General features: G+C 45.1%; 1 protein-coding gene across 5 annotated transcripts in view; it reads left to right on the forward strand.

The window, feature by feature from the left end:
* RGS9 (regulator of G protein signaling 9) overlaps positions 1 to 10,583 on the forward strand; it is a 46,342-nt gene extending 35,759 nt beyond the window's left edge. For 3 of the 5 annotated variants that reach the window (XM_072414073.1, XM_072414071.1, XM_072414074.1), the window contains 8 exons: positions 974 to 1,087; positions 2,017 to 2,132; positions 2,589 to 2,676; positions 2,986 to 3,124; positions 3,201 to 3,283; positions 5,994 to 6,111; positions 7,143 to 7,657; positions 9,255 to 10,583. In XM_072414073.1, the coding sequence (XP_072270174.1) occupies positions 974 to 1,087; positions 2,017 to 2,132; positions 2,589 to 2,676; positions 2,986 to 3,124; positions 3,201 to 3,283; positions 5,994 to 6,111; positions 7,143 to 7,657; positions 9,255 to 9,408 (1,327 nt within the window). In that variant the 3' untranslated portion in view covers positions 9,409 to 10,583. Of the gene's footprint in view, positions 1 to 973; positions 1,088 to 2,016; positions 2,133 to 2,588; positions 2,677 to 2,985; positions 3,125 to 3,200; positions 3,284 to 5,993; positions 6,112 to 7,142; positions 7,658 to 8,424; positions 8,562 to 9,254 lie in introns of all 5 variants that reach the window. The other 2 variants (XR_011921233.1, XM_072414072.1) reach the window with 2 other exon arrangements.
* Positions 10,584 to 16,623: the final 6,040 nt, after the last annotated feature.

Here is a 16,623-nt window from a genome sequence, read left to right on the forward strand (position 1 = left end):
CACTTTAGTAAGGGATGTTTCGGTGGAATGGGCAGCTCACCAGACTGGAGGGGGTCAAGGAGAGAGTTGGTGCTCAGGTAATGGGGGAGTGTTTTGTAGACAAGGCGTTCAAGAAGTTTGAAGACATATGGGGGAAGGGGGACAACAAATAGCAAATTACTTTTAGGAAATCCATTCCAGGTTTGCTGGATCACCCAGGTTCCCTGAGTGTCACTTGTCTCCTCTTTTTTCTGTTTCTTATGTCCTCTTTCCAATACGCCATTCATGATGTCACATGTCTCTCCTGTCCTTTCTAATGCTCCAGTCATAGATTCACTTTTCTCTTTTTATCCTTCCTTTATCTCCATAGACAGTATCACATGTTTGTAACGTACATTCTTTATGCTTAAATGATCTTTTGTTAAAATGCTGTGATTGAATTAGTACCAACTGGACAATGTCACATAGAATCACACACTCACTTTCCTGTTTTTACACTCTTGAATGCTTAAATGTGAAAGTTTTTTCTGCTTTATCCAGAAATGAATACATTATTACTGTAAACTTGTTTAAGTGACACCGCTGTACTTGCTATTTCTAGCATAGAAAGTGTTGTCATCCTGTGCTGTTTGGCATTGGTGTATGAATCTGTTATCCTTGGTCAGATAACACATTTGTGCATTTCAGTTTTTTTATGTAGCTTTGTGCTGGGAACGGGCTTTACCAGAACATTAATCGTCCGACAGAAAATGTATATTGTTTCTACTTATCTATTAATAAATACATAATTAGTATTTGCGGAAGCGGCAAAATTTATCATTGAAAATGCTTCATATTAAGATTTTATTTTTTATTTTTAATCGTTGTGGCTCACTAAAACAAGCTGGACTTGGAACTCACAAAACACCTGTATATAGTTTATAGTTATAAATAAAGAATGTATATATATAGTTTGTGTATATCTTCACGTGGCACTCTTGTGTTCTCTGCATAGGATACTGAAATACTGTGAGCAGTACTTTACCCATGACCCCATCATGTCCGGCTGCCTCCCCAGCAACCCCTGGATTACAGATGACGCTATGTTCTGGGAGCTGAATGCCAAGCTGTAAGTGCTTTGTATGTGTTACTGCTTGAAAACCGCTTGATTTGTTACCCCCTGGTGAAGGCACAGACATGTTACTGATAGATGCCCTGGTTTATTGCCCTCACGAGGGGTCATAGAGATTTACAAAGAGTGACATGCCCTGTGTACTGCCCCCTGCTTTCTATGCTTCCTATGGAGGCGGCAGATTCAGGGGCACCCCGGAATCTATGCTATCCCTCTCTTGTCCTGCAGTTTGGTGGACGGGACTCAATCTGACCTGTGTGTTTTCTCCAATGAGAGTCTGGCAGTAGAAAAATTACTGATCATGTCTAGTAATAAGTTAGAATTCATCTTCTTTGCCTGTTATAGCTTTAAAACTAATTTTTAAATGTTAAGAAGACCCAGCAGTCTCCAGTCTCACCATCACAGAAGGCGTTTATTGTCAATCTAAAAATACTCAGCACTGGACATGGCCTGTTTTCTAATGTCATATTATATTATGGCCAATTTACCAGCCAGAGTTTTCTCTCTTTTTTTAACAAATTGTACCTATGGCAAAACAGAATGGCAGGTGTGTGCTTTATAAATATATGTATATATGTGTGTTAAAGTTAAACAGTTTTATGAATAGAAATATTCTAAACAACTGCCTGGTTCTCCCTCTTCCTGTGCCAGGATTTTTTTGTCCCTTTACCTGCTGGTGGTTGGAGATCACCGAGAACTCCGCCATCTAATTCTCCGAGACTTCCACTTACATTGCCTCTACATCCGACCCTACTGATTATTGAAGGAACTGTAGTAAAGAGGTGCTGTCTTTACGGTGCCGAGGGTTTCCATTGACTGGGATCCTCCTTATCGGCAGAGTATCCGCTTTCCTCCCCCAGATGGACATTTTATGAGAATCATACTAAACTGTGTTAATTCGTCTGTACCTTTAAATGATTTTGTAGGGTTGAAGTTCCCACCAAGCTGCGGGTGGAGCGTTGGACATTTAATTTCAGCGAGCTGATTAGAGATCCCAAAGGACGGCAGAGCTTCCAGCAGTTTTTGAAGAAAGAGTTCAGTGGTGAGTTTATTAAGGATACACCATGGATGCGGGAGTCAAAGGCTTCAAGGTAATGGGGAGTGATGTGGTCTAGGGACGTGCTATGGCTTATAGTTAAAGTGTATCTTTAGCCAAACATTTTATTTATTTTTTGGGATTAAATTAAAGAAATGTTAACACCCCAACTCTTGTCTGTTTCAAGTTTTATCTCTCTGTGTCCTGTTCAGATTTCTATTCTCTTCCAGAACACACAGCAAGTGCAAGAATTTTTTTTTCATGTAAATGGTTGTCCCCATTACTCCTAACCTCCTCCATTAGTCATATTTTTTGTAGGATTGTGACTCTCTGCTATTCTAATCACCCAGAATTGTACCTAAACATGAGCAATAGTTTTTAGATACTGGGGTGCCATGTGGGTGCATTGAGTGGGGGGCGTACAGGGAGAGTGGACCTCTGAATGTGACCGTTCTATTCCAGGTGAGAATATGAGCTTCTGGGAGGCCTGCGAGGACCTGAAATATGGAGACCAGTCCAAGGTGAAGGAAAAGGCAGAAGAAATCTACAAGTGAGTGGAGCAGAGCCATCTTTGAAGTCCTAGGCCTACATCCAGCACCTCCTGATTACTGCAGGGTTAGACTCAGATATGATGCTTCCTGTCCCCTCTGGGAAGATTCTCCTTTCTTTGTATTGGTCACAATTATCACTGGCACACAAAAGGGAGTAAATCTTCCATTAGAGGGGATCCCTGTCCTATAAACACAACAGGATGAAATAGGAAGTGACAGGAATTATCAATGGGACACAAACAAACCGTTAGAATCTTTTCCTAGTTTTTGAAAAAAAGATTGTGTCTCATCCATCTTCCCCATCGTAGGCTGTTCCTGGCACCGGGTGCCCGGCGGTGGATTAATATTGATGGTAAAACAATGGATATTACGGTGAAAGGACTGAAGCATCCTCATCGCTATGTTCTGGATGCGGCCCAGACCCATATCTACATGCTAATGAAAAAGGTTTGTCATTATTCCCTGGCAGATTGGACCTGACCCCCTCACCTTCTCTCATACTTCTACCATCTTCTCTCTGCAGGATTCATATGCTCGCTACCTGAAATCCCCAATCTACAAGGAGATGCTGAACAAAGCTATTTTGCCGCAGGAGACCAAGAAGAGGTGAGCAAAGCTTCGTGCAAGGATACGCTTTATCTTTTAGTGTATGATACAAAATCACTGTAATACAATGAGCTTTTATTGGCTGAGGTCACTCATAGAACAAACAAGGCATGAAAAATGAAATAAAAAGTCCAACCATATAAGCTTGCTATCTAGAAGGCTCTAATCATATTCGGCTTAATTAGATGATATCATTTATCAGATTTGATAGTGTCACCCCTACTAGAAAAGAGGGGGCTTGGAATCTGCAAATCTTGGTAACAAACACTTCTGTCCATGTGTCAGCCCCATTTAGGTTCTCTCCTAGCAGAACACCTTCTCTCTGCAAGGCTAGCCACACTGCTTGGGCTTTCAGTGCAACAGGGGCAACATTGTCACCTCGCACAGAAACCTGGGAGCTCGCTTCTGTCTAATCAATAGATATTATTTTATAGAGACAAAACTCAGGGAAACGGCGTGTTTTGCAGAGATAGACTAAATATGTTTATTTACACCTGAATGGAATGTGAATTTTCTGATTACTGTAATAGATGTATAGTAAGCAGGGTCCTTCCTCCTTTGTCATTGTTTGTATCTGTGTCTGTCATTTGCTAACCCCTATTTATTGCACAGCGCTGTATAATATATTGGCGCTATGTAAATACAGATTTATATTATTATTAATAATAATAATAATAATAATACAATGTGTGTCAGGGACTCTTTTGCAGCATTGTGCTAAGTGGAGAATTGTAAGGAATCATAAAAAGTTTTAGGCTCCTTGAAAAATATTTTTATGACATTGCTGCCATCTGTTGGCCAATTGTGGCATTACAGGCAGATTTAAATTTTGGATGAATGTCTATCAGAGTACTGTGAATAGCATTTGTACTTCTGAGACAAGAGAGTCAGTCTACTCAGAAGTGATATTTCACACCAGTGATAAACCTCTGACAACTCATGTTCAAACTCTGCTGGATGTTATAATATAGAAATGTATTAGCAGAGGTTTCCCAGCTCACTGCTGGATTCACTTTTGGATGAACTAAACCTTTACTTATTGTTTTGTACTCTCAAAGCTTTGAGAGAAAATAAAAATTTTGACTTAACTTTACCGATGAAAAGCCCTCGAACCCTCCACAAACTGAGCCCGATAAGTTGCACGCTGTCTTGGCTTCCCTCTGTCACACTTAACATATCTCTCCTGCGCATGCTGGCAGTTCTAACTGAGCATGTCTGCTCTCCCAAGCTTTATCAGTATCGCCCATCCCACCGGCCAATCAGCAAATAGCTTCTTATTCATCCCTGGACACAGCACTTAGCGTTAGTGTCTCCACTAGTGCTGAGCCCCCTAGCTCTGCTGAGCATTTCCTCTCTACCTGTTGGGTAATTCAATGCTTCCCCTGTCCAGTTCCTGTGTTTACCCCTTGTTGCCTAGTCAGTTATTTACAGCCAACTCCCTTATGCTCTTCCAGTGTTCCTCTGTGTCTGTGGATATTCCTGTGTTACCGGTGTCTCCTGTAGCTTCCAGTGTCTCCTGTGTTCCCTGTGCCTGCAGTGGCCCCTGTGTCACTGGTGTCTATTTCCTTGAATTCTACTTGTGACCTGACCTCTCTTGCTTGCCGCATACCCTGCCCTGGCCTTCCTTGACAATTTTCTTACTTAGTGATTTGGTACCATGTATCATCCTGCTTACCCCGGTGTGCCCAGGGACCACAACCTGGCAGTAACCTGCAGTGCAACCTCCTCACCACTAGAGGCTCTGGAGAAGACCTGTTTACTGCTTAGATTCTGCACCTTGGCCCTTCTCAGGACTCACATTACTCCCGTGCAAGCCGTAGCGCCCCCTAGTGGCTCTGTCTGTCCAAACGTGACACCCCCTTGTTTCCGGCACTGGTTGGAACAACAAGCGCCATCTTCTTTTTTATTCTTTCAAGTTCTTCGTCACGTCACCCAAGCTTGTGCCGCAGAGGTGCGAGATCAGGTGACATATCTTACAAATGTAAAAAGGGTAGATAGCCATACTTTTATATAATAATAAGAATGTGCTGATAGGTCTGTTCGGAGTCAGTATTTCTGTCCGAAATATATGTGCCCAGGTGTACCCCAGGGGAAGATAGGAAAACTTCTTTCCTGACCCTTAGTGAGGCATTGGGGTCAACTGTTAATTTGCCCTGAAACTTTCTTTAAGGATTACACCATGGGAAGCATTAGAGAGTATCTGGGCTGTCTGCTTTCCTTGTCATTGAGTTACTGCGTCATAGACATGGCCATTCCATAGCACAAGATCCCTTCCAGTAACATGGTGAATCCACCTTGAAGTAACATGGCTGTCCTTTATATAGTCTATGGAACAGATAAAAGATATTTATTACAACTATCTATTCCTAAATGAAACTGAGATTCATCTGCCTGTGCGATGTCCCCGTTACAATAAGAATTATCAATATTATTGTGATTGGTGTGAATGTCGGAAGATGGGAGAGGAGCAGAAGGGAGGCTGAACTCATCCCCTTATCCTTTCATTAGGACATCATCTGGTATTGATGGGTTTGTTGGCTTGGTGTATTACTTTCAGATATTTTGTCTCCTACAGATCACCGTAACACAGACGATATATTCTGTGATTTGATGTTGTTGCTTCATATAGTGACATTTCAAACATTTATTCATACAAGCCTGTAAAGTCATTGACAGGTCCACTTTAATAAAGTATTACATTTCCTTACAGCAGTAATTTCCCATTTATGCGGAGACATCGGCGATCCAGCCCCAGCCCGGTCATCCTGCGGCAACTTGAAGAAGAGGCCAAAGCTAAAGAGGCCGCCAACACAGTGGACATTACACAGGTCATGAGCAAACTAGACCGCAGGAATCAGACAAAGCAAGAGGCTCCAAAGGCCACCTAAGCCTGGCCCTGCTGGGACCTCCTAAATATTGTAAAGAGTTCCAATGTAGTTTCAGAGAGAGAGACATACAGAGAAAATACAAAAATACCCAAACAAAAATCGGTAGAAAAAAAACTCTGCTGCAGTTCTACAAAGTGCCACTAGAGGATGCCATTGCAGTAGATTTCTACAACAGCTTGTTAGAGGTCCATTGATAGAAACTTTGTAAATGTTATTAGACAAAAACTCCGCTCATAGCACTGCAGATCACAGCTTCATGTAGCTGACATGTCTCCTCTTCACTGCTTATCACATTACAGCAACACACAGTATTTCAGGAGAGGAGAGTTATAGAGGAAGGAGCAGAGTCCTCCCGCAGAGTATTTCAGGAGAGGAGAGTTATAGAGGAAGGAGCAGAGACCTCCCGCAGAGTATTTCAGGAGAGGAGAGTTATAGAGGAAGGAGCAGAGTCCTCCCGCAGAGTATTTCAGGAGAGGAGAGTTAGTATTTCAGGAGAGGAGAGTTATTGAGTTTGTAGAACCCCTCTTTTTGTCGGGGATGTAAAGAATAAAGATATTATAATAATATTTCTTTGTAATGAAGGGGGAGGGGCTGTTATGCTTCATAGTTGGGCATAGATCTGATTGGTGGAATGTTGGTGGCCCCGTCTGGCCCTCCCCATGGCATATTGTCGGGGGCAGGTTGCTGGCTCTGTCCTGTGTGTGTTTGTATTTGTTTTAGTTTTTGTCACATGCATAATCATTTTATCAGTTTTTTGTATAATAATTGGGGGGCTCCGCCGTCTTCATGGGAACACTTCCTGTCATCTTTGCTTTCAATAAATGTTTTCCATTTTACGTTTCTGTGTTGATTTTCATGATTTGTATTGTGTGACCCCGGCGTCATGATGAGTCTACGATGTATGTACATGAATGCTTCCATAGGGGGCGCTTGTAGTTCCTTTAGTCATGTCCTCTGCTCTCTCCTTACAGCTCTGCCATTACACCGCTCCTATCCCCCACCTGACCGTCTACACGGGTACCTGCGCTCCTCCATCTCCCAGCAGCCCTTTCCTGTCTTCTCGCCCTACAGTGGAACTCTCCGGTCCCTCCCCTGCGCATATTGTCCTGCCCAACTCTGCTGTCTGCCCCTCCCCTATCAGCGTAGCAATAGAGAGCACTCCGGGTGTGGAGAGAAAGTGGGAGGCCAATGGTGCTGGCGTAGACTCGGACTATCCGTTTCCATCTTCCACCGACAACACAGAGGCATCATTCGGGTCGGAGTCTGGGACGGGCGCTAACCACCATCTTTCTGTTCCTGTGGAGATCAAGACTGCACCAAAATCCAAAGTGACCCTGTCCTTCAGCAAGCTCCTGAAGCGGGGGTGCTCAAACTCTCCCGTCTTCGCCACCCTTTCTCCAAAGTGCCCGGCGGTGAATCACGGCAAAGTTCAGCCGCTCAATGAACTGGAGCAGCAGATGCAGCAGACGTCCAGAAAGGTTACTAAGTGAGTGGATGAGGGGTATCTGAGGGTTCCGCGGGGGCGGGACTCTGTACAGTGCATGTTATTGGGAAATGTTTTATATGTGTTGCATGGCAGCCCCCCCCCCCCCGTGCCATAGGTTGCAGCCTCAGTGGCTTCTGTATTATGGTTTGTTAGCGTGTTACATTAAAGCCCAACTGCCCATAATATATCCATTTATGTGTATTTATATAATATATGAACACATGGTATATTCACCCATACACATTCCCTCCCTGCTGCGCCCCCCCCACCAATCTACCTACCCGGGCGTCGGGGCTTACCTGACTAATAAATGAATAAAGTATAATAAATAATATAATACTTCCCCCATATAGGAGTATTTGGGCTGCTCAGGCCTCAACACTTTCACATAGGGAAGGTCTCATACATAGAGTGTAGGGGAGTACAGATCGGTATGATTGGCCGATTTCATCAATCAGTAATTCTCTTTATAATCTAAACAATCACAGTGTGGTATTTGCTGAATGTTTATCACCACACTTTGTTTTTATGGTAGCGCTCCACTTACCCTATCCATAGAAAGGACATTTTATGTTGTATGTGGTCAGCCATTGATCCTTCTAGGATGTCATTGTTGTATTGATTATTGATTGGGAATTCAGCTATTTTCTGTCCTTGGTGACACCTTGTGGTCAGTCTGTGAGTTGCAGTTCCCCATGTATTGCCTGATGATTGCATGGCATAGTATCTTAGCATGCTTGTTTGTTTTTCACATGTCCATTGGAAAGTCACCTGTGTTCCACATGCATGTTGGAGGTCCCTCTTCTCTCCATGCTGCTTCCAGCTTTTATTGTGTCGGCATATTAAAACACCATCGCTTGCTGTGGCTAATCCTTACTGCGTCATCCACTCATGGATACTGACGGTAAGACTCCATCTCAGCGTTTGACTGGAGACCTATCATGACAGAAGTACAGAGGCCTGCTTAATATTGTACTGTACACCCTGAATGTCTTTTGTGTTTATTTTTTATATTGCATTGCTTTAAGTTGATTCCCCCCTGCAGACAAGCAGATCAGGAAAGAGTTGCTTACTCTGAATACTTGCATTGGGTTACCAAGTCAAAGTACTGAAGCCAGAGGATCAGGGGTATTGGGTAACCTTTAAATGTATCCGATCCCCTGACATGATATTTATTACTGACACCATAGCAGGCAATGAGCGCTGTGCTCTGACAGTTGTGTCATTAACTTGCTGGTCCCTTCCTTGGCTTTGAATATTTTCCCTCCGGTCTCTGACCTGGAACAACTTGCAGCTAGCAATGTTCCTGAGATATATACTAACTTCAGGTCCGTGACACAGGAAGTGCTGAAACCAAGGGATCCAAATGACACCCAACAAGCTATTTCAGCAGATCAGCACTAATAATTTGAATTCTGAGCCCGCTTTATATATTTCCCTCTTTTCAGCCATCACAGCCCTTGCTGATTTCATAAGAGGCAATCGGTAACCTCCCAGAACCTCCCCTAACTTCGCAGGTTCCTAACCTTCCTGGTAGTAAAACATGACAAAACACTGAGTTTATCAATAAGAATAATTCCACCTTTCTTGGTTGCAGCTTCTTCCAGATAAAGGTGGACATCCCAGCTGAGAGTCGGATCTACCCCATTGACTCGGAGGAGGAGGAGGACAGCCAGCTTGCCTGTAAGGACTCTGTACAGGAGGTGATCTGCCCCTGGGAGCATATCATAGAAGAAGGTAAAGCTGGCTAGCAGCGGCTGCTCAAAGACACCCCGGACTTGGGACCTTGTTATACACTGTGGCTGGAAGCCCCTGTGACTAAGTGCATTAGGATCTGCTATTAACCAAGCGATCGCCTACACCACGTACCAAATCACTGCCAGCGGAGGGGGTCCGGATTACTCCCCCCGCCTTCTCACTCAAGCACAGCAGTATTATCCCAAAGCACCCAGAATCCTTTGCAGGCCAGGGACACCTACAACCTTGGGGACACCTAAAACCTTGGGGGGGGGGCGCATTTGGCAGTGAAAGGGTTCAGTATACCTTTACTATGTGTTTGATGATATCTGTTCACAATATCACATCAGTGGCCTCGAGTCTTCTCTGTGACTGCAGACCAATTGGACGACAATAATGGCGGATAGTAGGATCTGTCATGAGGTGGATCCATCTGATATGGTGGTACAATCTGCCACTAAGGGCGTCAGTCTAAAGGAGTCACCACACAGAACTATGAGCAATGTTATCTGTAACTCTCTTCTGTTACCTGGGGGACATTTATACCATGCAGTGTTATCTTCATATAAAGAGGTAATTCAAGATTAACTCATTACTACAGAAGGGTTTAATACACAGGAAGAAATCTCACCAGTGCCAAATACCATAATAATAATGACCAAAACATTCACCATGAATTGCACTGGGATGCCCCCTTTATCTGCCAGAATATTTGTGATTCAGTTCAGAGATCTGCACACTTTGCTGCACAGCATAGCCAAGGGGTAAAACCAATAATGAGAATCTTCAGTTTCCTGAGCAACCTCCTGCATTTCCAGTATTTTATTGGTCATAAGGTAATATTCACCCATCCCCAAGTTCCTCTTGCTGGTCCTTTTCTGTTACACCTCCCTTAGACCCCAATGCCCATACATCTTCCCCTTCAGTACCTAAGCTCCTCGCTTGCAGTGCATTAACTCCATCCTCTGCATTCTATAAAAACTTTCCTCTCCATTTCATTTCCTAACTTCACCTCCGGTGCCTACAATCCTCTCCTTCTTATAATATAGTGCCTAAGCCTCCTCTCCCCCACCCCCAATACCTAAACATTTCCCTCCAGTGTTCCCATACATAAAATATTTCCCCTCCATCCTCCGACACATAGAATATTTCCCCCCCATCCTCCGACACATAGAATATTTCCCCCCCATCCTCCCTGCATGCCCACACATCTACTCTTCCAGCCTCAGGTACCTAAGCATGTTTGGAATCCAACACTCTATAATGGGGAACCTGACTCATACAGCTCCCCCTAGTGGGGTATTTGAGAAGTGGATATATAGTCAGATTTTAGGTAACACTTTGACACCCAAGATTTTCTCCTATATTTCTGCCTCCATAAAATGCACAATCTTTGTATTCCTTGCCCTCACTAATTGCCCCGCAGGTGTGTGCAATGTACTAGAAACAGCCTATGTTAGTGCTATAACTGTCCCCCAGTCTCAGTAACAGACCTCCATATGGATAATCCGCAGGGATTTCTCACCCTCAATAACCCCACCCAGCATTACCACTGTGTTTGGGGTAAGGGTGGTACTCTACTCCAAATGGGGTAACACACATTGCTCTCCCCCATTATTACCCCCATGGACCAGGGGCGGGTGGTCTGTAGTGAGAGGACAGTGTTGAAATATGTCACATGTGCTGCGTCTTTGTGGTTGAGCCTGATGTCGCCCCTTGCTCTGTGTCTGATGCCTTATTCTTCATATTTGTCTCTGAATAAAGGAGGAATTTTGTGATTGGTGGCTGTCGGTTTGGCTTTATTTCCCCCATAATCCTCGGCTCTGCACATATCTTCAGTACACACCTTATGTTCAGTCTTTGCTGTATTTTACCTTCCCCGCTAATCTCCGTCCTGTTTAGAAACAAACATATTGCAGAATTTTGTGGACATATTGCAGAATTTTCCTTTCTTGTGGATTTTATTGCCAGTATTTTCACTTGATGATCCTGCCAGTAACACTGCCTGCTATGGCAATACTCCCTCATAGTTCTGGTTGTTGTCTGAACTGATTGTGATTTGGACTACAAACACCACCCCACTTATCACCTGTACATTGGGGGATGATAACATTGTTTTAGATGCATGATCAATCCACAGGAAGTGACACTTGGCTTTCTGGCGGGATAAACATGAGCCAGCGTTCTATTGTCAGGTAGAAGATCTGCAGCATTGTTTGCTAGGAGTACCCACATTACAAGGCCTTCTACTGCTCACCATATAGTATAAGATGGAATGTTAACCCTTCCTGACACAAAGTTCTGTGTACTGCTTTATAAGAACCAACTGACACCAGTTTGGGTCAGCCAGAGGTGAGTGCTGATTGGCTGATATAGATGAAGTCACATGATATCCAGGATGATGACCGGAGGACCCAACAATAACACTTCACTGTCTCCATGAAAAGACAAATCGGGTGAGAGAATTTTTGTGTAAATTTATCATATAGAACATTTGTAAAGTATATTCCTTGCCTTCCTGGTCATGTGACATGTGTACAAGAAAAGGGTCTGCAGTCTCTGACCATCTCCTGTACAATGTCTGCAGTCTCTGGTCAGGTGAGGCTGTGCTGTATGCAGCAAGGGGTTCTGGATAAGAGGAGGTCATGCAGGTAGCAGCAGGGAATTATGGGTCAGGTGAGGCTGTGGGCAGTAAAATATGGGGTGAGGCTGTTTTTTGAGGGACATAAGCTCTTCTTTGGATCATTGCGGAGCTCAAGCAGGTTTTGGGAAGTAGGAGATATCTGCAGCCTGACAATCCTCAAAGTCTGAGTGTTTGGAGTGGAGCAGTCATGTAGTGCGATGGACGCAGATAAAAGGGCCGAGCAGCTGGCATTGTAACTGCTTGGAAAAACAGCTGCTGTGATTTCTTCCTGGAGTTTCCCTTTAAGATGCGCTTAGTGTTGGGCGCTTGCCCCCACCCCAGGCCCGGAGGCCCGCTGTCGCTTGTCACCACCACAATCCCTCCTTGTTATAGCTGTGAAACATCTGAGCGCGGCGTAGACACGCTCTGACTTTTATCAGGCGGTTCAGCGTTTTATCGCATTAGCGCTATGTGTAATGGAATAAATGAGGTCTGGCTGCGAGGAAGAATCTCATTTCAATATGTTTTACAATGTCACACACAGCTCTAATAAGGGGATGGCAATGCCGCCATCTCATCCCGGTGTCAAATCTTTACCAAAGTGATGTTTTCAAGTGGACCTGTCATTACATACAATTTCCTGTAATGTCAGTGTAACTGAGATCTCTGTATGATGCCTTCATCTGCTTTTCTTTCCAGAAGTACGGCTATATCTTTGTTCAGGCATCATCCGGGGTCACCTGGAGATGACAGCTCAGAGATTGCAAAGTCTTATAAATCCTGGTGTCTGACACAGGTGAGTCCCACCTGCAGCCTCTGACTTGTTATAATATATCCAATACCAGGGAGAAGCTGTGTCTATGTTTTGTGACATCAGGGTCCAGACTGTGTGGCCCCGGCCACATCCCCAATGTCAGCTCTCACCTGGGTGCAGGCCATGTGCTCCATATTTGGCATATTTGACCTGTGTCCAATCAGAATCCTTTATATTTATCAGGACCTGGGTTCAGGCCATGTCCTTTATGTTTGGTGGCATCTGGGTCCAGACTGCATCTTACATAATTAGCAGAACCTGGGTCCGTTTATAGGAGGTCACGGCTGTGGATTCGAACAAGGAGGTGGGTTTATCTCCAAGATTAGGCCATGCTCCTAAAAGTACACATGGCCTTTCATTTCTTCAGACTGTGCCCTCCATTTTATTGGGATTCAAGCGAGGTTGGTGGTCTTTGTCCTCAGATTAAACCACGCTCATACAAGTACCCATGGGCGTTAGGTGGTTCAGGCCATGTCCTCCATTTTTGGGTGGGATTTGAGCGAGTAGGTGGGTTTGTCTCTACAATTAAAGAGGAACTAAACTCAAAAGTCCCCCAAAACAAAAAAAATGTCACTTACCTGTCGACCGGTCCGGAGGTCTCTTCCATCGGATCCCCCGTCGTCCAGTAGGCGGTTTGCCTCTACAATTAAACCATTGAAGGTCACCTTGGCAGTACACAGTTCAGGCGGTGTCCGACATGTTTATTATGATTTGGTTATTATGACTTTTCGCTAAGATTGAGCCATGCTGAAATAAGTACACATGGGCACTATATGGTCCTGGGCCCATCCAGGCCACATCCTCCAAGTTTAGCAGCGTCCTGTCCTTTCCCATAATAATTCAGGAAAGGTCACTTGTGAATGGAGATGATTAGTGGGCCGCACGGCATCGGATGAGACAGCGCTGGAGAAGACTCTAATTTCTGAGAGATCCGCCCTGAATAATTGATGGAGCCGCCGCTGTGCCGGGAGGTAATTTCAGCCGTTCCGGCTCGGCACAAAGACATTTAGCATTGATTGAGATCAAAGTGCCGGGAAGCCCCCTGCTGAGTCGCTGAATGAGGCCTCCCGAATCCTCCGGCCCGGCTCTAATAATGCCGTCTTAATGTCGTTCATAAACTGCGTTCCACACTCCTCATTAGGAGGGGGAAGCTTACTGACACAAGTGTGACACTGCTCTATAGGGCCAGTATATGTGCCCATTGAGGGCCCCAAACATCCTCACCTTTCCACGGACAGTTCTGGGGTTTGTCCTTGGACTGACCAAAATATATTCCATTCCTCGCCAACATCCACTAAACACTGGAATATCAGTTCTGGGTGGAATAATGCTTAAATGTTGATGAAATATCCGAGCCTTCTTTCTATTATCCCCTCCATGTTTGAGTGTAAACTCAACGATCATCACTCCCAAACATACCCACAATATTGCAAAACCTTCCAGAACCGGCTAAGCATGTCCCTGGTGATGACAATGACCCTGCCACACTGGCCCCCAGGGGCCACCTAACTCCGTTGCCCCCTCATTCCACTCACCTCCATCATACATCCACTGGATGCAGAGAGATCAATATTGCTAAAATGTGTGCTGATGCTTTCCCTAAACCTCTGCCTATATTTTCTATCACTGACATTGGAAATTTCTATTTCAGGAAAATGTTTTTAGTTTCTGTAAAGCAATAGGCCGAGCTCACCCCACTGTCAAAACTAATGCTAATCACCTTTTTGAACCAAGGAATGTGATTGGAGACGATCAACAGTCATATGTGGAGTTCTCATATAATGTTTATTAAAGGCCCTTTTGAAGCCGGCCCACCCGGCCCCTCATTGGCAAACACAACCCAGTGTGAGATCATTAGCGAATAAACGGGGGGATCCGCACTTCTGTTAGCCGCATATTTCATGTAAATGAGCGGCAGATCAGCCGGCAAGGCGTGTGCTTTTCATGCCCCATTAAGGGAGATTTTCTGCCCCAGAACCCTTCAACTTCCCCAATTTGTCCTCTGTGACGCTCAACATATCTTAAATCGCCCCGCCGCTTGTGCAGTATATGAAAGTGCCGCTTACTAATGGCCTGTTCAAAGTGCTAATATGCAGACTCTGACTTAAAGGCGGAGTGCGCTATTCATGTCATTGCCTTTTCAGGATTAGATAACTAGATGGAGACATCGGTGTGAGGACAACGGAGAACATAGATGGCGAATTACTACACAGGGGTGACATTGAGAAGATTACCAGGCTCGTGTCCAGCAACACTGCAGCTCACCAACACCCAGGGAACTGTGTGTCCAGCAACACTGCAGCTCACCAACTTCCAGTGAACTGTGTGTCCCTGCAACATTGCAGCTCACCAACTCCCAGGGGACTGTGTGTCCCAGCAACACTGCAGCTCACAAAATCCCAGGGACTGTGTGTCCCAGCAACAATGCAGCTCACCAACTTCTTGGGAACTGTATGTCCCAGCAACAACCAACTCCCATGGAAGTGTGTGTCCCAGCAACAATGCAGCTCACCAACTCCAAAGGAACTGTGTGTCCCAGCAACACTGCAGCTCACCAACTCCAAAGAAACTGTGTGTCCCAGCAACACTGCAGCTCACCAACTTCCAGCGAACTGTGTGTCCCAGCAACACTGCTGCTCACCAACTCCCAGGGAACTGTGTGTCCCAGCAACACTGCAGCTCACCAACTTCCAGGGAACTGTGTGTCCCAGCAACACTGCAGCTCACAAAATCCCAGGGAAGTGTGTGTCCGGGAACCCTGCAGCTCTCCAACTTCCAGCGAACTGTGTGTCCCAGCAACACTGCAGCTTACCAACTCCCAGGGAACTGTGTGTCCCAGCAACAATGCAGCTCACCAACTCCCATGGAAGTGTGTGTCCCAGCAACACTGCAGCTCACCAACTCGCAGGGAACTGTGTGTCCCAGCCACACTGCAGCTCACCAACTCCCAGGGAACTGTGTGTCCAGCAACACTGCAGCTCTCCAACTCCCAGGGAACTGTGTGTCCCAGCAACACTGCAGCTCACCAACTTCCAGGGAAGTGTGTGTCCGGGAACCCTGCAGCTCTCCAACTTCCAGCGAACTGTGTGTCCTAGCAACACTGCAGCTCACCAACTAGCTCACCAACTTCCAGGGAACTGTGTGTCCAGCAACACTGCAGCTCACCAACTCCCAGGGAACAGTGTGTCCAGCAACACTGCAGCTCACCAACCTCCATGTATTTCCATGTCTGATGAGTGATGTAGCTTGTCAGTTGATGGGAAAACTACCGGTCCTATCAACGCCTCAACTCATCGATTGTTTGCAAACTGACATGGGGAGCTACAAATCCTACAAATACAGAAGCTCATCATTTGTTGGGTCCCAGCAATGCTGAATCTGTGCAAGTGTTGAGAAACGACAAGATTCGGCAATGCTGCTGGTCTGCAACCTTTAAACTAATTGGAAATAACAAGTCCCAGTGACACTGGAATCACAAATTCAGCAGGTTTACATCTTGAGGCGGCCTGCTTACAAAGCCTTGGATCATGATGTGATGCAGAGGTACCTGTGGATGAAGCAGATCATAACAGCCAATCACATTGAGCTTTACTCAATATATGGCAGCCAAAGCTAGAAGAATGACTGCTGATTGGTTGATAGGAAGTACAGACCTTGAACTTAGAATTGTATTTGCAGGTTTCCATTTTGGTGGGGTTCTTCCTTAATACCTCCGTTGTAGCGCTGGTAATAAATGAACATTTTGGCTGAATCCCTTTCCAAGGAAGAAAGAATCGCTATTTTCATTTCCTG

The sequence above is a fragment of the Pyxicephalus adspersus genome, chromosome 6 (genome assembly GCF_032062135.1).
Source record: "Pyxicephalus adspersus chromosome 6, UCB_Pads_2.0, whole genome shotgun sequence".
Classification (NCBI taxonomy): Eukaryota; Metazoa; Chordata; class Amphibia; order Anura; family Pyxicephalidae; genus Pyxicephalus; species Pyxicephalus adspersus.